Source organism: Malassezia sympodialis, genomic scaffold (genome assembly GCF_000349305.1).
Source record: "Malassezia sympodialis ATCC 42132 genomic scaffold, msy_sf_1, whole genome shotgun sequence".
Taxonomy (NCBI): domain Eukaryota; kingdom Fungi; phylum Basidiomycota; class Malasseziomycetes; order Malasseziales; family Malasseziaceae; genus Malassezia; species Malassezia sympodialis.
This window is the reverse complement of record NW_017387799.1, coordinates 339,888-360,754: the sequence shown is the minus strand read 5'-3', so window position 1 is coordinate 360,754 and position 20,867 is coordinate 339,888. Positions and strand designations below refer to the sequence as shown.

The following is a 20,867-nucleotide window of genomic DNA, read 5'->3' as shown; positions in this document are numbered from 1 at the left end:
CGTCGCTTTTCATCCTTTTCCACTTTGCACAGGGGCGTGAGGTCTCCCACCAGAGCCTCAGCCATATCATGAACCAGTGCCATAATAGAGCATTTTCGAAAATCAATCTCATCCGATTCAATCAAAATTGATAACACTGCCATTCGATACATGTGATCTGCGATGGATTCAGGGAAAGGAACGTTATGATGATACCAACCTGTGCGCTTTGATAACTTCAAATTTTGAAGATAATGTGTGAAATACAATAACTTAGAGACAATTTTATTGTCTTCCTGTTGGATCATGTGTTGGGTTCCCGGGACATCATGAGGGAAGATTGTGTTCGATGGCTCCAAGCGAATATGCTGACTAGGCACATCAGGGACTGGCGGCAAGTCAACCATCGAAATGTTTTGCAGGGTATTGCTGTTACTTATCGCACGAGATGGGGAATCATGTGTAGAACTGGATATACGGAATCCAGTCTTGCGGACACTGCTTGTTCCAGGCATATTTTGCGATAGACTACCAGCACTTGCAGTTGGGTCTCTGTAGGCTTTCCTTCCTCGAGTGGCTTTAAGAAGAGAGGGAACAATAAGCCTCTCATTGTATGGCAGACTAGTTTTTGGCTCTCTGTCCAGTCCTTCCTTGACGCTAGAGTTTTGGTCGCATTTTTGAATTTGGATGGCACCAACAGATGGCACAGATTGCGCGAGTTTCGAAAACTCAACCAAGTCTTGGGCATGCTGGGAGGATTTATGACCTTCAGCTACCCTAATAGCCGCCGAGCGTGTCAACAAATGTCGATGTGAAGGGGCATTAGCCATGGCAGCACCAACCAAAGCTAGGTCCTCTTCTGCATGTTCTGTGGCCTTCGAGTAATTATTGCGACGCGAAGCCATCGGGCGAGAATGCGCATCTAATTCTTTTGTATCATAAGGCCCTTGAAGTTCGCTGTCACCAAAGTGATTGTTGCTTGGCATCTCTCCCTGATTCCTGTAAGAATTAGGAATAGCGGAGAAAGAGGCAGCGAGGCCTGAATGTAAAAGGCCCACAGATTCATCTTTGACAATACGATCCTCGTTGTCATCTTCCAGCCATTTGTCAGTCGCAAATGGCTGCACAGATGAATTCACGGTTTCTAAGTCCTCGTCAATATTGAAAACACCATCATGTGTACCATTCTCTTCGAGCTCCATGTCGAAGTCTTCCTCTGTAGCGAACTTGACTTTATGACTAACCTTGTTCTGCTTTTCAGATTTGATAGGAGCAGCCTTTTCTGGCGAGTCTACAGCCTTCAATCTCGTTGTCTTTGTTGACACGGAGGAGGATGCTGGAAAATGTTGACCGTTGGTTCTTGCCAAGGAGGCACCAAGCGCACCCGAAGGCTTGACTGAAAAAGAAGAGTCATTCATTGAACGCTTCATAAATATAGCATCGTCGTTGGCAAAGCTCCCTTCCCCTTCACTTGTCCTTTCCGACGCATGTCGAGCTCTTATCGATTGGATCTCCGAGCCAATGTCTTCATGGATCTGTTTCATCCGAGCGACAAGCTCTGTTTGCTTCTGAGACACCAGCTTCTCAAGCTCTTTACAGATGTCACGACGGTATTTCTCAAAATTCTCTGCTGCCGAATTGGTTAGCTCTGCGATTGAATAATCGGATGTTTGGCACAAGTCATCAAAGAACTCGTCAGGGAGTCGGGGCAAATATGTCCCAGCATCAATGGATACAAATATTGGAAATTTAGGATCAGGTGTAGTAACACCGCCACCGTTTAAAGAGCTCACCCATCTGGTATGGTTGCTCTTCATCGCCTTAAGCACTGCTTGCCACAATGTCGATTCGGCGTCAAAAGGTACCGTCAGTGACTGGTCGAATATATCGATCGGGCATACACGTGCAGATGGCCTTATCAAAATAGTGTTAATTTTCGTGAACAATTCTGTGGACTATGCCATAGGTAGCTGAGCTGAACTACGTAGCAACATAAAATAACTAGACGCTTACCACTTGTACTGTTCTCCTTGGCCTAGAGCCTGGAAATAGATATCCTGGATACGGTGAATTCGGAAATGATTGTGCGAATTATAGGTGTTTAGTGCCATTGCCAACTCTGCATTATTTAGTACGTCTGCGGCCGAAAAATCAATGGTAATGCATGAGCTCCCAAGGTGTCCTGCTGTTGTCAAATCCATTGACCAAGGCTCGCCGAAGGTAAGCTCTGACAATCCCACGACGTCACCTTGGGAGAACGCTTCAACAACCGTTTTTGTGCCAGATGTATCCATCTCCGAGTCTGTGTGACGCCGACGAAGCCGAGGTCGCAACGAGGCCCAATCGGCAGGACTCCGATCAACCTTGCTGGCAGGGCTAGAGGCACTTGCATGAGGGGATGTAGAAATGCGGGTAACGTTCGAGCGAGAGTTCATGCAGCCCACAACGATAATACGCACATCCGGCATAGTATCTGTAGAGTTTGCCAAATTGGTACGGGGCTCATAGAAGCTCAAGTGTCCAAATTTTTCAAGCACAGGGACAAACCTGTTAGCCCATGTGAGTGTTTCTTTTGGAGATACAGGACCCATCTCACTTTCATCGAAGGATTCAGAATCTTTCAAGTCCTTTGCCACCATCGAGACGGCATCGGATTGCACAGAGCAGCAAAGTTGATCCCAGCAAGCTTGCCATTGTGTCGAAAGGGGTAATGTAGAATCAATTGTGTCCATTCCTGGGGGTATATTTGGTAGAGGCGTGAGGGGAATTTCGTACGATTCACGGCGCGACATGCTTACCTCTCGAACCGGGCTTGGCATGGCGATGGGGGTCTGAGATTCACGCGCCCAACGTGGAAGACGAGGGTGCGTCACAGTAGCTTTGGCGGAGAGCCATGCTAGTACATGACTAAATTCGCCCATTGGCCACACGCTGCGTGCAATCATTTGGTTAGCTGTTACAGCGTCCACGACGGATGGATCACGACAAACAACACCGCTCTGTGCCAGTATTTCATAACGTGGTGAGCCAGTTGGAACTCCAAGAAGGAATCCAGGAGGATGATTCGATACACCGTCATGCGTGTTTGATCGCTCAACTGCGATAGCCGTCGCAGCTACACGGTCAATTCGCACCGTGAATGTGAGGTCTATGACCAAAGCAGCACACCCATGCTGCTGAACAGTGTGGATAGCCTGTTTGATCTTTGATGCCGCCGTATAGCTTGTGGTTCCTGACAATGCAATAACACCAATCTGGGGTGATTGGTCTTGGTTATCGGTTAGACGTTCCAAGACCTTGGGCGACAAGACATGAGCATCAACAAAAGTGGAAAGGTCCACAAAACATGTCCGGATTTCATAGTCAGCTAGGTGCTCAAAGCCCTGAGCCGCAAGTGTGGCGGCCAAACCCACGCCCACGCCCTGCGCAAATCCAAGGGCCGTGCAAGCTGCCATAGTCCCCAGAATGACCATGTATTCCAATAGAGACTTGGTGGACCAAGTAGGCACGAGCGCTTCCGCCATGAGCTCCACACCAAAGAAAAACACCATCAGCGCTGCGCAAAGGACGGGGATGTAAGGAAGCAACAGTTTAGAGAAGACAAAAAACAAGAACGTCACGAATAACACAAGAACACTGTCACTCTTCCTGCCATACGCACGGGCAAAAAAAAGCGTATTGGACATGACCACTAGCACTGGCAAAGCACCACATAAACCAGCCAGAATGTTGGCTATACCATGGCCAATAAATTCCTTCTTGATAGAGGCCGTCCGTGGCACGTCCGGTAAATTTTCCACGAGAGCGGGATAGTAGATGGGAAGATTTAGCGCGCCAATGATAATTAAGACGATCATCTCGACAATCACCTCGTTCAGGGCACTCCATTGCACCTGATGAAATTTATACAGACCCCAAAACTCGTAGAATCGCATGCGACTGCCCAACGTAGCCCCCTTTGGAACTGTTACAAAGAGCCAGTGGTGCTCCACGAGGCTCTGCATCGAGCTGCGGCTGATCAGGGCAATGATCCAAAAAACGATTCCGACAGTCAAGTTGAAGGCGGGGGTGAAAAAGGGATTAGAACACATCTGACGAAACTCCCAGTCCAAGCGGCGAATGAACGATGTATTCCAACGGGGTTTTGTGGACCCACTTCGTTTCTTGACGCGAATGCCCGAACATAGCATGGCCGTCAATACCAATGCGGAGACAACCACAGGCATACCCTTGGAGGTGAAGAGAGACTTTAGGTACTCTCCTGTCCACTCGAACGAAGAGCGCTGCGCCACTTCAAATCCTGAAAGGAAAAGGGAGAGGCCAATGGCACCTAGTGCGCCATCCAGTACAGTTTCAGGAAAGTAGGCAATCCATCGGTCGATCTGGAAAAAGCCCAGGGACAAGAACAAGGCCCCCAACACTAGGGCTGAAAGGGCATAGGCAACAACGATTGTAGCCAACAAGGCATCTCTGTTGTCTGGAATCACAGTCGCTAGTTTGGTGGCAATGTTCTGCATGAAGGGCAGCACCTCGACAAGCATGGAACCTTGGGACTGACTAAAGTTGGTACCACCTAGCACGAATACACTCTGGCACACAACAATCGATGCCACAAACATAGCAATACTCTGCGCTTGTAAGCCTTCAAACATGGTTCCATTTGCGGGAAACACCAAGAGACCCATAGAGGCTGCATCTAGTACATTGCTAAGGAACCCTAGGAGCACGGCAGCATAGGATATATGGAACTCTTTCGGTCGAGGCAGCGGCATAGGTGTCATGGATCTCGAAAGAGCCCGTAATTTTTTCGTTCGAGCAAGCCATCCCCGGATCCCTGGGGAAGCAGGGCTGCTATCGGCATATTCCGGCAGCGACATGGTTCCACACGCCAGGCCTTGAACGTAGCCTTATCGCCGTCTCGCGTTCATGGAGGCGTGTACCATAAAGAGTGGAGCACCAGAAGGCACGAACTTTCTCGACATCACAACTTCACGCGATGCGACAGGAGATCCGCCTTGTGCTTGCCGGCGACCCTGGCGTCGGTAGGTCATCGCTGATTATGTCTCTTATTAAGGAGCATTTTATTGATGATGTGCAAGCAGTTGTTCCCGAAATTACTTTGCCGTCAGATGCGTCGCCTGCGGGTGTCACGACCAAGATCATTGACACGGGCTCGGGAACGACGCAGCAAGAGCGCGTGGAAACGGAGATGCGTCGTGCCAATGCCATTGTGCTTGTGTACAGCGTGATCGACCAGGACTCTTTTGAGCGTATCTCGTCGTACTGGCTTCCCTTCATGCGCTCTCTCGGCATTAACGTGCCTGTTGTGCTCGTCGGCAACAAAATTGACTTGCGGCCTTCTGACGATGATGAAGACGCACTGGAAGAGGAGATTGCGCCACTTATGGTTGAATTCAAAGAGTTGGAGACGTGCATTGAATGCAGTGCCAAGCTGTCGCTCAATGTCGGCGAGGTGTTCTTTTATGCACAGAAGGCCGTGCTCTACCCGACAGCGCCTTTGTATGACTCGCGGTCGCACACCCTCAAGCCAGCATGTGTAGATGCACTGCGCAACATTTTTCACCTGTGCGATGCCGACAAAGATGGTGTGCTCAGTGACGAAGAACTGAACAACTTTCAGTTTGTGTGTTTCGATGCTCCGCTCCATCTGCAAGAGCTAGAGGGTATCAAGGAACTTGTTTCTCAGGGGCAAAAGAATAGCAATACGCTACATATCCGGGACAATGGGCTCACGCTCGCCGGCTTCCTCTACCTGCATACTCTTTTTGTCCAGCGCGGCCGACTCGAAACCACATGGTCAATTTTATGGACGTTCGGTTATGGGATGGATTTGTCCCTGTCGAATGCGTATGTATATCCACCTTTTGATGTACCCCACGGCATGGCTGTGGAACTTTCGCCCGCTGGCTACCAGTTCTTCACCGAGGTTTTTAAGGCTCACGACAAGGATCATGACGGTGCACTTAGTCCCAACGAGCTAGAGCAACTTTTCGTCACGGCACCCGGTGGCCAGCATCCATGGAATGGCGCAGGATTTCCCAACAGCACCGTCACAGACGAAGCAGGCGCCGTGACACTCCAGGGCTGGCTCGCCCAGTGGAGTATGACGACGTTGCTTGAACCGCGCACCACCCTGGCATACCTTGCGTATCTCGGGTACCCGCTCTTTGCGAATGCCATGAATATCAGCTCTCCATCGCGCTCGCCCAATGGCGCTTCAATGCCTCCGGTTAGCAGCGCCTCACCGTCGTCCTACGCCTGGTTTGATGGTACTGCTGTGGGCTCTAGGCCTATACAAGACGTCTCACCCTCGCTCACCACGTCTGCTCTCAAACTTGTGCGTCCTCGTCGCCCTGGAGACCGCAGGCGCTCCAATACAGAGCAATGCAGTGTATTTTTAGCGCTTGTCCTCGGAGCGCCCGGTAGCGGCAAGTCGGCCTTGCTGCGGAATTTGGCAGGCAAACCCTTCCAACCCAAGTACGCACCTACGCACCGACTACAGCGAGCTGTGGGTGCCATTGAGCATGATGGTGCTGAACATTATCTTGTAATGCAAGAGTACGGATCGCATAATGAAGCGGAGGCTCTACGCAATCCCGCCAACTTGGCGCATGTGAGTGCAGTTGTGTTTGTCTACGATTCTAGCGACACACATTCGTTCTCTTACATTTCAAATCTGCGCCAGCAATACCCCTATCTGGCTCATTTCCCTTCCCTGTTCGTTGCGACCAAATCTGATCTGGATCTTGCGCGACAGAGACATGAAGTGCAGCCGGATATGTACTGTCGTAAACTTGGCCTGAACGTGCCTCACCTGGGGGCTGGTCCTCTGAACGTAAGCTCCCGCTTGGGCGAGGTGGCTGAGCTTTACAGTCTCATCTTGACGATTGCTATGGATCCGCGTGGTGCTGTTCCTACACCAGGTCGGTCACTGAAGACTGTCCGCGTCCGCTGGCGCACCGGCCTGCTAGCTGTGATGGCTCTTAGTGGATCTACACTGCTGATCGTAACAACTTGGCGGCTGCTCTCGCGGGGCACGAGTGGCGTGGGCCTTGGCTCCTGGGGTACTCATGCGCCAAGCTGGATATCTTGGATGTGGGGGGCCTCGTCGACTCTTCACAATGAGCTATAGTATCTGTACATGTACTCTAAAGCGTTTTTTATCAGGCCCGCATCCCACACAGGCCTAAGGGCAATCACCATCCCTTGTGATGAAACGACTCGTCTTCCTGGGCCTTTTTTACTGTTGGCCACATGTCACCGCCTGACGACGCTCGGCGACCTTCTGGCGGCCGGGCAGGGGTCAAGCCAAGGATCCGAGCGCGCGACTGGCGCTCCCAGATTAGGTTTTGCTTCAGGCTCTCGGAGAGCTCATTGTACATCATGGTCTCTCGTGCATTATGAGGTGAAGGAACAGGGGCCCTTACGTCTGCCACCGGCGTTCTATGCCCCTCTGCATCCGGTTCATCTTGGTGAAGCGTTGCGACCAGCTCCGGCTGAGGCACACGGGTTACTCGAGGCTGTGTGTCGTCCGCCTGCACTGCCAGAGATGGTCCTTCCTCATCCTCATTTAGAGTGGGTGACGGCGGCACCGTGCTTTTTACCGTCATGAGGTTGCCAATGGCACTGTACGAGCGAACAAGCGAGGCTAGTCGTCTTGGCTCGTTTTCCGAGGCTCCGCGTTGCGCAATAGCCGACAGCCTCGCCAGAGCATTAGAACTCTTTGTGCGGTTCACAGGGCTATGCGCTTCATCATCGTTACCTGCCACTGAACATTGGTCATCACGGGTCACCGTGGATTCGGGCGACTCCGAGCGGGCCGTGGCAGTAGAAGAGCGCAGCGACGTCAAATCAAGAAGTGGTAATGCAATGACGCTCTTACTACGCTCCAGGTTAGGTCCTTGTGATATCTTTGAGAGTTTATTAGTTGACCGCGATTGGGCTAAGGCAGGAACTGACATGTTGCGACCTTGCTCATGGCCATCCATACGCGGCGGCAGTTGAGACAAGCGCAGCGAACGACCTACCCGTCCCGGCCCCGATACGCTTGCTCCACGAGTGTGATTAGTATCGGCAGTATGGAACATAGTCGAGAGCAATCCACGAGTCAGTCCGGACTCTGGTGGGGGCAGCAAATGAGGAGCATTCTGTGCCACCTTTTCTACCATATTCAGATCAGCAAGACTCACGGAACGGATTGGACGCTTCCGGAACATATCAATTCGCTCTGCTTCCTCCTCCTTCGCCCGCTGTTCCTTCTCAGCCGCTTCCTCTGCAGCTCGGCGCCGCTGCTCCTCTTCCTCATCCTCACTGGCCCATTCGTCCTCATCGTTGGCCGCGGTCGACGACTTGCTATCCTCTTCATCCGACACATCACCAACAGTAAAAATAATTTTGGCTTTCTTTCTCTTGTTCTTCAACTTGTCCCGCTTTGTCCCATCCTCGGTTGGCCCCAGCATCTGAAGCATACTATTCCGTGAAACCGGTTTCCCATTGCCACGAATGGCTGTCAAATTTTCCACACTCTTTAGACCCCGTCCCCGGCGCTGACGGCCGGCAAGTGAGGTCGTGGTGGCAGATTTTGTAGGAGCCTCAGACTTTTCAGTAATCGACGGCAGGTTTGAACGTGCCGTAGTCGCGTGAGGCATACGCGACGGCTGCGCGGCATGGACTGTGACAGCGGGAGGAACCATGGAAGACGCCAGGGATGCAGACTGTAGGCGTGCATCAGCAACAGAGGGTTTAGGTCCCTGTGGGCTTATCATTACATTACGCGGTGAGGTAGCCAACGAGTTGGCCCTTGACCGCATGCCATGCGGCGTGATAGTACCCGACGTTGAAATAGGCGTGCCTGCAGAACGAGTTTCATATCCCAGCACTGTTTCATCATCGTCCACAGCCACATCATGTTCGTTGTCTTGCGCAGAAGACAAAGTAGAATGGGAATGCCGAGAGCCTGCCTCTCGAGCCATTTCGACGAGCTCGTCTGCCCACGTCTGCTTTGTGAGAACTTTTGGCATCACATGCTTGAATTCGTTTTCCTTAAAGCCTGAAGAGCTACCATCACTCGTGCAAGACCCATCCGTTGAAAACTCAGGCTCGGACAGTACTGCCGGCAAATAGAAAGGATTCTGCACCTTGCCAATGTTTTCTGCGCTTAGAGGTGCGTGGCTGGGCAGCGGGAGAATAGGAGATTTTGCGCGCTGATGCCAAAGACGCCATGCAAGGTTCTCATACCGGGGACCATCCTCTAGCAAGGATTTACAGTGAGTGAAACCTGGCATTAGTACAAAAAAACATACCATGCCACAAATGCGCGAGTTGCAACGGATCCGTCGTAGATACACGCTTAAGAGTGCCTTGAATTATTTGAAATATATGTTCAGTATCCTTTGACGTATCCATGGTGTCATCAAAGTAAAGCTTGCATGCTTCAACTGGGAAGTGTTGTGGGACGTGGGGTATGGAGGCACCCTAAAAAAATTCCAGTCGGTCAAGCCGGTTTATCCCTCCGCCCACCGCCTACCCCGGCCTTGGGAACTTCTCCACACGGAAAGGACCGGCCCATATGTGGAGAAAAGCAATAATGGCGGCTCCACTTGCCCAGTCGGGGAGCAACCCGGCTGGAAACGCGGAATCCATTGATATCTAGATTCATTCTAAGAGAGATCAAAGCCTGCTTCTGCATGGATCGCATACTTTAGCTTTTCCAAGCATTGTTCACGGGACAAATAGGCAGGCAATTTTAGGAGATTTACACATGTGCTTGCTGTTGGCAGCCGTGTGGGGTCGTCCCCCGCATGCCGAATGGCGAATTTAGGGTTCAACTCGCCAAAGCCGAGCAGCGGAGGGTTTGGTGATGATGTTACAAACCGTAAAAATGCTTTGAGGGAGGGCTGATCCAGCATGGCGAGAGCTTCCCAGAAATATTGTACAGCGACATCTTTTTCGTGGTATCCACCGTAGACAGTATGGTGACGCAAATCGTCCAGATCAATTGGGCTCTCTGTACCGCATAGTAAGATGCGCAGTTCTTCTCGATTCAGGAGTTTCAGCCAGCGCGGATCGATAAGATCGCTCAATCCACTAAAAAAGGCGCGGCATTGCGCTTCAATCTGTACAGTGAGGCGGTATCGTGTCATGTGGTATATGTAGGAAAGCCGATTTTCACGCGTGACAGGAATCTCGCTACCCCCTGGAATCAGCTCTAGTACTGTTTGCTCGCCAAATTCGTCTTTCGAGACAGTGAAATTGAGTGAGAAGTCATTTTCCACATCGCCATTGTAGTTCTTCAAAGCAATCAAGCCACGATACAGGTCCTTATCCAGGCTTTCTAGACTGGCCAATTCATCCACATACCCTTGCAAACCCAACCATTTGTTCAAAAAAAACCCTGCAAATTTCACATCCACAAGGATGCCCTCATAAAGAGCCTTCCCAAGAATGCGACCAATGAAGGTATACCATACTAGTTGTTCCTCAGCTTGGGCGTAGCTGTACGGGCTGGGGTAAAGCTCATGCCGGTCATTGGTACACCAAAGGCCTCGGTCAGTGTTGAAAACTTCATGGACAATCGAAGTCAAAAACTCTTTGAAAACGCCACCGCCATCAATACCTGCCTCTGGCTGACCCCATGCGTCAATGAACACAATCTCGAGTGGTTCTTTAAGGCGGGGTCCCAATGCGTACAGCTGCGCCATACCATCTTCAGCGATATGATCCCGTCGAATAGTGGCACGATGCCTTTGGAATGGCGAGAAAAGGTCACGCGAAATTCCCAGACGCTCAACGTCGTTCCGCACAAACTGGCGGAAGATTTCGACTCTGACTTCAAAAGGTATCACAAAGGGAATCTGTTCAAGCACTTGTAAACGAGGCGTCATAAATGCACGCGTCCTCTCAGACATAATGGACTGGTGAGTGAGCTCGTTGCCCACACGACTCAGGTCTCGCTCTTCCAACACAACCGCTTTGATGAACGAGGCCAGGTCTTGTTGGCGCAATAGGTGCCAATGCCCTCGCGGCACGAAGGAGCGACGCGAATCGCGTGTATGTAGCTGTCGAAGTAATCGTGTCGCCATTCTTTGTGTTTCCCCTAAGGTCAGGCGGGTGCCAGGGACATGAAGGTCGAAGATTGAGGCGTCTGTCCAGAACAGAGAGAAGACCATATTCCGCAAGATGGCACTAAAATCAACAAGTTCATCGAGTGTCAGAGGGTTTTTTGGCGGATTCGAGCTAGACGGAAGCCTAGGAGGGTAAAATTCATCGTCTCCCAGAGTCAGTAGGCAGCGTCCATATAGCATACAAAGTAGCAGTAACATCGGCCATTCAGTGGCGAAAGTTGGGCTGATAATTTGCTTTCGCAACTCTTCTGCATAGTAGACCATGTCATGGCCGGGTGCACTTATCGTGCGCGCCAGTGAGCTAGACCGCACCCAGCCGCGCCAGAGCTCTCGTGCGACGGCCCCAAATGGTACGCTTGCAGACGAAGGCTGAGCCTCAAAACCATACAATACAGTCATGAGAACATCTTCGGCAACATGAGAAGGCCATGCCTGTGTTATGGCCACCAAGAAGGAAAAGAATGCCGGCCGCGATGTCACTGCGTATTTCTTGCTCGCGACAAAAATAGAGCAGAGATGGCCATGGGATACCAGCGTGGATAGTTGTGAAAATGCACGAGCGTTGGTGGAAGATTGGTCTGCGAAAATAGAACGGTCCAAGGCATTCTGGAGAATCGTCAAAGCTTCGAGGTACTGAGCTAGTTGTCGGCCTCCCATTGACTTGACGCGAATGGAGACGAGTGGCAATAGATTGGCCAGTAAATATGGGCAATGAATCGGATTGGTCGGAAGACTGCTGTCACCCGAGCTCACGTCATAGTAGGTGCCCAAGGTGCAGACTTGCTGCAGCACATCATCCACTGGTAGCGATGCTGAGAACTGAGTTACGGCAGATATAGGCATACTTTGCAAAAGATTTGGGATAGAAAGTATTTCTTCCGTGAATCCAGAGAGGCAAAGCGCGCGTGGTGATGCATGTGGATCGGTGGGAACCTCTGCAAACCCATGAGTTGGGCCAGGAAATAGGCGCAGAGGCTGCAGGAAGGCATCCACGCAAACAGTTTGCTCGGGGGTAGCCTCCTTTCGCAGGCCCACAAAGTGTACACGGAGTGCATGATACAGATTTTCCTTGAGCATGCCATACACAAGGAAGCACTGCAGCTCCCCGTGATCTCCCGCTAAGGTGTGCACAACAAGCATGAACAGAGCATGTGCGTCATCATGCTGAAGCATACCAGAAGAGAGAGCACGTATAGATAACCGGAGCGCCATCAGAAATAGCGTTTTCCATGATGCAGAATCCGACCATACATCCGTCTGGACAGCCATATGGGCCCATGCAGCGAGACGAGATACATGTTCGAGTGTATTCGGAGACTGACAGAAGACAGCCAAACGCGTGACGTGGATCCAAGAATCATGATCCGCAATATTGGGAAACATCTCGTCAAATTCCTGTGCAAGCGCAAGTCGCCACGCCCGCGAGGTGAGATGAGCTCGGTAGAAGCTCTGAAGGCGAGTGGCGGCCATGACTTGTTGTCTATGTTGTTGTCGATTAGCTCGAGCAGCGCGCGCCTGTGCGGCGATGTCAGCCACAGACTTTGGCTGACTTTTTCCACCAAGATTTATCGTCCGCTGTGGGCGTGACGATCCCGTAAAGTTAAAGTCCATGGTGAAGGAGCGCAAGGATCACCAGGCCTGAGCGAGTACGATGACGCGTGTGATCGGGATCGGGCGAAATTCCATGAGGTGGAGACTCCACCTGTCCCCTCGATGAGCCCTGCCATGGATGCAAAGGATGCGTTGCCCGTGTGGGCGGGGAAAGAGAAAATTGTGCAGCGCATCCGTGAAAATGATACAGTGATTTTGGTGGGTGAGACTGGTAGTGGAAAGACGACACAAGTCCCTCAGTTCTTGCTTCAGGAAGGTATTTTACCGTCCGAGGGCCAACAAATGATTGGCATTACTCAGCCGCGTCGCGTCGCCGCTACGTCGTTAGCTCGTCGGGTCGCTGCCGAGTTGGGATGTGCAGATCCAGCAACACTAAAGGAAAAACAGGATCACACAGGGGCAGGGCTTCCGGAATGGGTCGGCTATTCCGTTCGTTTTGATGATCGCACGACTCGTCACACACGCATCAAGTTTTTGACAGATGGTATGTTGATCAGAGAAATTTTGGGTCCATCGCCTCGTCGGCGCTCGAAATCGACGGAACGCGCCATGAAAGAAACGAATGACTATGCCTTAAAGCGTTATTCAGTTCTCATTATTGACGAGGCGCATGAGCGGTCGATACGCACAGATATGGTGCTGGGACTCGCCAAGCGAATCCAGCGGGATAGACGCACCCGCATTGCGGCTGGTGAGCCGAATGTGTACCCCCTTAAAATTGTTCTTATGAGTGCAACCATTGATGCGGAGCGCTTTGCACAATTCTTTTCTCATGGCCAACCTGTGCCCATTCTGTATGTGGCAGGACGTCAACACGGAGTCCGGCTGTACCATACAGAAGCAAGTTGCCAAGACTGGACAGATGCCGCTGTGCGCACTGTAATGCAGATACATGTATCCAAGCCGCTGGGCGATATCCTCCTGTTTGCTACAGGTCAGGAAGAAATTGAGGCCATGGCCCAATCTCTGAAGCACTACGCGGCCCAGCTCGACGCATGGGCCGACGAACACGGCCAAGAGAGCGTCCCAGCACTGATCGTTCGTCCTCTATACGCCGCTCTAGGCCCATCTGCATCTGCTGCTGTGTTTGCGCCGACACCGAAGGACACACGCAAAGTTGTGCTGGCCACCAATATTGCCGAAACGAGTGTCACTATTCCTGGTGTGCGCTATGTGGTGGATTCGGGCCTGGTCAAGGAGAAGGTCTACTCGCCTCAGACCCATGTCGAAACGCTGCAGGTCCTGCCCGTGTCTCAGTCATCGAGTCTGCAGCGGGCGGGTCGCGCGGGCCGCGAAGGCCCAGGCGAGTGCTATCGACTGTATACTCGCGAGGCGTTCCAAGAGCTGCAGCCGCAGCCGACCTCCGAGATCCACCGCACGGAGCTGTCTGGCGCTGTCCTGCAGCTGTATGCGATGAGCCTCGACCCTTTTACGTTTGACTGGATCGAGCCACCAGCCACGTCTCTGCTACACGAGGCGGTACTGCAGTTGGCCGAGCTCGGTGCTGTGGATTCCCGCAAGGACGAGGTGCAGCTCACGCCACTAGGGTACAGACTTGCTGCACTGCCGGTTACACCTTCGTATGCTCGTCTGCTTCTAGCCGCCGCGGAGCGAGGACCCCATGTCGCGAGCCAGGCGCGGGACCTTGTTTCGATCTTGTCGGCGGATCGGGGGCTCTTCGTGGACGTGAGCGATCCTGAGAAGCGCGAGGCTCTGGAGAACGCACGGGACCAATTTGTGGACACGAGTGGCGACCATGCGACGATGCTGAATGCACTACGAGCCTACTTGCTAGCGCAGCAGCATGCATTCCAATCGCATCCGACGCCTGCCGCGGCACGGCAGGAACTGAAGCTGTGGTGCCAGACGCACGCCATCCATGAGCGTACCGTGAAGAATGTGCTGGCGATTCGAAAACAGCTCACGCGAATTTGTGCACAGCATGGAATCGAGTGTGCGGATGGTGGGGGGGGCAAAGGCTTGGCGGGCCATCCCGACGACGGCGACTCGGAGAGTGACGACGACGCTCTCATCGTGACCAGACACGGTGTCAGCTCCGCTAAGGATTCCGAGCAGAACTATGCGGACCTACTCCAGTGCCTTGGTATGGGCCGTCTTAGCCATGTGGCGCTGCGCCAGCCGGACGGCAGCTTCCGCCGCATCGCGGGGGGCCAGTCGTTCAAGCTGCACCCGACCTGTGTCCTGCACCCCTCTCGGCATGGCGCGCGCGGCGTATCGAGTGACAGTGTGCAGGCCATCGTATTTGAGGAGCTGGTGATGACGTCGCAGACCTTCGCACGGACCGTCTCGAAGCTGGAGCCCGCGTGGCTACAGGCACTGCTGGCTGCCTCGTGAAATTGTAGAAAAATTACGGCTCCACAACGCGTCGCTTCTTAGTACCATGGCCAAGCGCCCGCGCAAGCGCGTGTCGAAGAAAGCCCGCACCGATGCCCACACGACAGACGCGTCGTGTATACAGGTGGGCTTCCAGAGCGATGGTGCGGCGGCACCTGCTTCGATAGAGTCGTGTCCCGCTGCCCCGCCCTCCGCGGCGGAGCCGGCAGAGCCTGCGACAGCTACCGCTGAGGCCACAGCGGAGCCAGCGGCAGAGGACGGGGCCTCTTCGAAGAAGCGCAAGCGCACTCGGAAGCGCAAGCGTTCACATATTCCCTATGCTGGTCCTGACGTGGACAGCATGGACACGCTGGGTGAGTCGGCCAAGCGCGCCATCGCCTACGCCCAGCTGTTCCTGACCGACAAGCATGCATGGAAGTTTTCGAAGCAAAAGCAAAACTGGCTCCTGCGGCACATGCTATGGTCGCCGGCGCTCGTCCAGGCTGGACAGGCGGTGCAGGACATAGCTTCGGACCTGGAGGAAGCGGTCCGCTCCGTGACGCCACCAGCTGTGTCGCTGCCTGAGAGCGGCGCCTGGGTCGACGATGAGCATGTGCCGGTGGTGGCGCATTATCTGCAGAGCATGATGGGGCTGGCCAAGCAGCGCATGATGGAGACCTTGGCGTCGGCAGCGAGCCCGCCGTCCGTGGCATCCCCCCCGGAGCCGACGGCGCAGGAGGGCGATTCAGCGCCGGACCCGCCCGCTGCGGACACGGCACCTGCGGCCGATGCTGGATCGAAGCTGACGCAGTGGTTCTCCTTGCGCGCCGAGCGTGCATCGAAGCTGCTCGAGTGGATCCATGCGTGCCAAGATACCCCTAGTGCTACGTAGCTACTTTCGCAGCATGTCCCGGAAGGCGTCCTGGGTTTTCGGCACCGTGTCCGACGCCGTGTGCACACGTGAAAAGCCAAATGCGCGGCGCCCGCGAGCCGCGCCCGCTCCTCGGGGCACCAGCGGCGGCGCGGCGGGCGTCGGAGCCGGCGGCACATGCGCCGACAGTGTCAGTGGAGCGCCCGCGTAGGAGGCGCGCGCTGTGAGCACCGCCTTCCCTGCCGTCTCGGCGTCCGCGAGCTCGACGAGGCTATCGCATGTCCCATCCGGCCCCGGCGCACGTCCCGGCGTCCAAAATACGCGTCGCACCGACTGCGGGCCCAGCGCGCTCTCTAGCGCCTGCTGAATGAGTGCTTCTTGCGCATCGGGCGGCAAGCCAGCCACGAGCACAGAGCGGGCGCGCCAGTCGTCCCCACTAGAGCGCTCGGGGCGCGCATTGCGTCCCGCATCGGCGAGCATTACTGCGACGAGGCGCCCCTGGAACTTGGTGCTGTTCGTTGCCTGCATTGCGCGGCGCGCATCGAGGGCGCTGTGGAATTGAATAAAGGCAATGCCGCGCGACTTGCCGTCAGGTCGCGCGGGCACGCGGACCTCCGCGACGTCGCCGTGCGGTGCGAAGAATTGCCGCACATCCTCTGACGTTGCGGAGCGCGGGAGGCCTGTCATATACAGTTCCTTGTCGTTCGCATGTGCATCCGAGCGCTGCTTCCTGTGCTGTGGGTTCGAGAGCAGAACCTGCAGAGCATGCTCGCCATGCCAGTGCGCGCCATGCTCGGCAAGCGCAGCCTGCGCAGCAGCCTCTGTAGCAAATTGCACGTAGCAGAAGCGCCGCGACTGCTGAAACTTGCGGCTTGGCCAGCGCACGTCAAAGATCGGGCCATAGGGCGCAAAGCGCGCGCGCACCGCCTCGTCACTCGCATCCGGCGGGAAGTTGGTCACGTACAGCGTGCACAGGTAGCTGAGCGTGACACGTGCCTGTGAGCCGCGCACCTTCTTCCAGTCGCGCGTGCGCGCGGCGCCTGCGCCGTCGCGGTCCGTGAACTCGACCAGCGCCGCACTTGTGGGCTGGCCGTCCTCGTCCGTCGCGGCCATCTCGCGAGGACCCACGAGGCTGAATATGGTGCCGCAGTCGCGAAAGAACGTGCGCACGTCTGCCTCGGTCGCCTGTGCGGGCAGGCCCGAGACCATCACGGACGAGAACTCGCGGTCGCGCGACGGCGCAGGCTCCTCCGTCTCAGCGCGTCTCTTGTCGGCCGGCGCCTCGTCTTCGGCCTTGCGCTTCGGCACGTCGGCCGTCTCCGTCTCCATGGGCTGCGGCTCGGGCGCACTAGCCTGGGCCTGTGACTGGTACTGGAGCCACTGGCGCCATGCCTTGTCGGTCTCGGCCTTGAGCTTGGCCTCGGCCAGCTCGACCTCGGCAGGCGAGCCGCGCTCGTGCTCAAATTGCACGTACGCCTGCAGCAGCGCGAGCTTGTTCTCGAGGCCGTGCTTCGCAATACCCGCCTTAAAGAGCTGCCGCGCGCGTTTATCGTCGTCGCGGCGTTTGTAGAAGAGGGCCGACTCGATATACACGTATACGTTGTGTGCATGCTGCTTGAGCGCACGCGTCCACACGTCGTCTGCGAGCTCCAGGAGTCCGGCTGCAGGGTTGTCACCGCCCCCAGGGGGCATGCCGGCAGACGCGACAATCGCACGCGCCGCACGCTCGATCCAGTCGACGGCATACTTTTCGAGGAGCAGGTGCGGGTCTTGCTCGTCTTCCGGCAGCGCCGCCATTGAGGCCGTCGCCTGCACCAGGAGCTCCCAAAGGCGCATGAAGCGATCGAGGTCCGACACGAGCACGACCTGGTCCGGCGGCACGCGGTGCTCCGTGGCCATCTCAAGTGTCATTTGCGCACGCACGCAGTCCATGTGCGCGACGAGTAGCGGCAGAAGCGCGTGGCCGCCGCCGACCGCGGCGATCGAGCCACTTGCGATCGTCCTCTCGTACAGTGTCTGCACCTGTGTGGCTGGGCGCTGAAAGCGCACGAGCGTACGGAGATATAGCGCCCACAGGCGCCCAGACGGAGGCACAGCGCGTGTGGCATCCGCACATACGCGCAAGAGCGCGGACGCGTCGACCTGGGGGGTGCTGACCAGAGCTGCAAAGTCTAGCCACAGGCTTTCCGCAAGCCGTGCGGCTTCGCGCGCGTCCTTTCGCATCCGCTCGCGTTCGCGCTGCAACGACTTGGAGGCCAGCTTGTTGCGCCAGCGCTTCTCGACGTCCGGTGTAGGCGGCACCGAGGCGTACTGCTGCTCATCCTTGGCGTTCCGCGCGAGTGGATACAGGCCGTAGCAGCGCAGCGCGCGCCGGTACAGCATGCTCGCCCACTCTTCCTCGGTGCCGAGATGCGACTTGTCCTTGGCCACGCGCAGCTGCTTGACGCGATGGGCCTGCCACGCCAGGTACGGCAGCCAGTGCTCCTGCAGCGTAGCGTGTGGTTGTGCCACGCCATCTTCCCATGCCTCACGCTCCTCCCACAGGCGCAGTGAGTCCGCATAGTACCGGTTCGCCGCGGCCATCACGGCTTCGTACGCCTCCGAGGGCATGCAGCTCGATACGAACGACGAAAGTTGTTCAAAAGTCGCAGCCAGTTCTGCGTAAGTCTCGAATACGTACGTTGATGCGGAACCTGTAGCCGAGCGATGTACATCTGGTGCAGAAGCTCCGTCGCTTCGTCGCCATGGGAGTGCGCGGACTCAAAGGCCACGTACATGCGCCATACGACCTGGCTCTCGGTACCATGCCAGGCACAACGTCCATACAGCTCGCGCAACAGGCTGCGCGCTGTCTCGAGCGAGATCGGCGAGGCGCCAGCGCCGAGGTCGGCGCGCTCGTACATGCCGTTGTCTCGAAGGGGCGGCCCGCGACGCCCGGTCCACTGTTCGGTCAGCGCACCAAGCTGCCACGGCGTCCCATTGGCGTGCTGGATGGGCGCGTCTATATCCATCTCATACGCGAGGCCCGTCTGTGCCTCGTGCAGGCGGAGCACAAGACTGGCGTAGCGCACAAACAGGCTCATATCGAAAGTGTCCTGCGTGCTCTGGGCATGCAGATCAAGCCATGCATCTGCGCTCATATGCGTATGCGCCGAGCTGAGATAGATGTGCCACTCAGTCGGCGTGAGTGCCATGACCGCCGCCTTCGCCGCATACGCCTGCAGCAGCGCTGGCACCTGCGCGGCGCGTGCGTCGTCGTCGCTATCGAGCATGGCGGCTTGTACCTGCCGCACCTGCTCATTGTAGTCCCACGGATCGAGGGAGGGCGCAGCGCCCAGCGACGCAGGGCCAGGCGTGTCCGTGTCCATCGCGTCCATGGTGGTCGCTGGAGAGTAACTCTACACGCCTACATTATCACGATGCGCGCCACAGCGACTGCAGCGCCAAGCGCCGCGTCTGTGACAGCGAGATGGCGTCTTGGCGCAGCGCAAGCGTCTGTCCATCGTCGCCCTCAAAGCGAATTTCATTGTCCTGCTCGTTGGCATCACCCAAGCCATCAGTCGGCATGAGCGCGTCATCGCCATCGTCGTCCATGTCGTCCTCGGCGCCGGCTGTGCGGTACCGTTGTGTACTTAAGCTCGCATAGTCGGTTGTGGCATGCTGCGTGCCAAGGAACGAGATTCCAGGGCCTGCCTGGAACGCGTCGAAGTGCGAGACAACATGCCGAGACGGCGCTGAGACGGCAGGGGCTGGCGCGGGGCCCGGCGCGAGAGTGCGCGGGGCGCTCGACAACCCAGCGCGCCGCATCTCCAGGAACTTTGGGCTCAGGCGCGATCCGATGACTTTGCGGATGTGCGGCCGCGCCGCCATCACATTCGGGGCGTGCGTCCACACGCGGATATTGTGCGCGGATTCTGCCATGAGCGGCGACGAACATACCTTCGCTTTCGCGGTAAATGTTTTCCACGATCAGCTGCTTGGTGCTCTCGTTGCGCAGAAGGAGCCTTTCGTGCAGTTCCACTGACACCTGGTCGACTAACAGCGACGTGGCGTCCGCGACCGGTGCGTCCCCGGCGCTTTGCATGTCGAGGCTCAGGCTGCGCATGCGCTCGAGCACCGAGTCACCCAGCTCGCGGTGCAGGCGCTCGAGGTCCATGACCTCGCCTGCCGCGGCCACTACAACGTGACTGAGCAGTGAGGCAGTCGTGAGCGGCACCAGCATACCGCTGGTGATCGTCACAAGACCGTGGTAAAAATCGACGGCATGCTGGTATCCGGAGAGCGCTGGCTCGCACGCGACCACAAAGAGGGAGATGCCGCGTGCTGACATGCTGCGCGCGAGCACCAAGGGATCCTCGCCGTCCGGCGAGCCATTCGGGAAGCCATCACCGTACTCGCCAATGCCGTGCGGCGGCGCATCCGTGATCAGAATCGCCATCTTGGCCGCATCGGGGCGCCAGTCGAGGTCCGAAGCCGCTTTGAGGGCGGCCGTCATAGCTTCGGGGCCGTCGCCGCCGCCGGCCGCAAAGAGTCCGTTCAGCTGTTCTTTCATCGTAGGCACCGACGTGGTAAAGCCAACTGTGGTGAGCCTGGGGTACCTACAGTTTTTGGTGATGTACACATGGTCCTGCGGCGGGTGGTCGCGGTACGCAATAAGGCCAACACGTAGCGCATCCGGTGCCGTAAGTAGCTCAGACTGTACAATCTCGTCGTTAGTGTGAGAACATACCTGGTCACAAATCGATTCAATATTCCGCGTCGCGGACTACGTGAGCAAGCGAGACGTACGTTGATACTGGTGTCAGTGTATCTCACATACTAGGAGCCCATGGATCCCGTCGCATCGATAATCTGTGTGAGAAAGATGTACACACAAACACCAGGTCGAGCGCACGATCCGAAACTGCCCGCCCCATCGCCTCAGGGGC

The 20,867-nt window shown here is 55.8% G+C and overlaps 7 protein-coding genes across 7 annotated transcripts; 3 read left to right on the top strand and 4 right to left on the bottom strand.

Annotated features, from left to right (window-relative positions):
- Window positions 1-2,935: 2,935 nt before the first annotated feature.
- MSY001_0147 (uncharacterized protein) lies at window positions 2,936-4,751 on the bottom strand (the record flags this gene model as incomplete). The annotated part of the gene is made up of 3 exons (XM_018883554.1): window positions 2,936-2,978; window positions 3,148-3,535; window positions 3,641-4,751. 3 exons carry the CDS (start codon window positions 4,749-4,751, stop codon window positions 2,936-2,938), a joined length of 1,542 nt encoding a protein of 513 aa, XP_018738792.1.
- Window positions 4,752-4,975: 224 nt separating this feature from the next.
- On the top strand, window positions 4,976-7,132 carry MSY001_0146 (uncharacterized protein; the record flags this gene model as incomplete). Its single annotated transcript, XM_018883542.1, has 1 exon — window positions 4,976-7,132. The coding sequence occupies one exon, from the start codon at window positions 4,976-4,978 to the stop codon at window positions 7,130-7,132; it is 2,157 nt and encodes a 718-aa protein (XP_018738791.1).
- Window positions 7,133-7,196: 64 nt separating this feature from the next.
- MSY001_0145 (uncharacterized protein) lies at window positions 7,197-12,593 on the bottom strand (the record flags this gene model as incomplete). Its single annotated transcript, XM_018883531.1, has 5 exons — window positions 7,197-9,171; window positions 9,874-10,006; window positions 10,193-10,990; window positions 11,306-11,555; window positions 11,655-12,593. 5 exons carry the CDS (start codon window positions 12,591-12,593, stop codon window positions 7,197-7,199), a joined length of 4,095 nt encoding a protein of 1,364 aa, XP_018738790.1.
- Window positions 12,594-12,836: 243 nt separating this feature from the next.
- MSY001_0144 (uncharacterized protein) lies at window positions 12,837-15,089 on the top strand (the record flags this gene model as incomplete). Its single annotated transcript, XM_018883520.1, has 1 exon — window positions 12,837-15,089. The coding sequence occupies one exon, from the start codon at window positions 12,837-12,839 to the stop codon at window positions 15,087-15,089; it is 2,253 nt and encodes a 750-aa protein (XP_018738789.1).
- Window positions 15,090-15,135: 46 nt separating this feature from the next.
- On the top strand, window positions 15,136-15,941 carry MSY001_0143 (uncharacterized protein; the record flags this gene model as incomplete). Its single annotated transcript, XM_018883509.1, has 2 exons — window positions 15,136-15,881; window position 15,941. Coding segments are annotated over 2 exons (747 nt in total).
- Window positions 15,942-15,960: 19 nt separating this feature from the next.
- Window positions 15,961-19,316, bottom strand: MSY001_0142 (uncharacterized protein; the record flags this gene model as incomplete). The annotated part of the gene is made up of 2 exons (XM_018883498.1): window positions 15,961-18,673; window positions 18,766-19,316. The coding sequence occupies 2 exons, from the start codon at window positions 19,314-19,316 to the stop codon at window positions 15,961-15,963; spliced, it is 3,264 nt and encodes a 1,087-aa protein (XP_018738787.1).
- Window positions 19,317-19,353: 37 nt separating this feature from the next.
- MSY001_0141 (uncharacterized protein) lies at window positions 19,354-20,491 on the bottom strand (the record flags this gene model as incomplete). Its single annotated transcript, XM_018883487.1, has 2 exons — window positions 19,354-19,853; window positions 19,879-20,491. The coding sequence occupies 2 exons, from the start codon at window positions 20,489-20,491 to the stop codon at window positions 19,354-19,356; spliced, it is 1,113 nt and encodes a 370-aa protein (XP_018738786.1).
- Window positions 20,492-20,867: the final 376 nt, after the last annotated feature.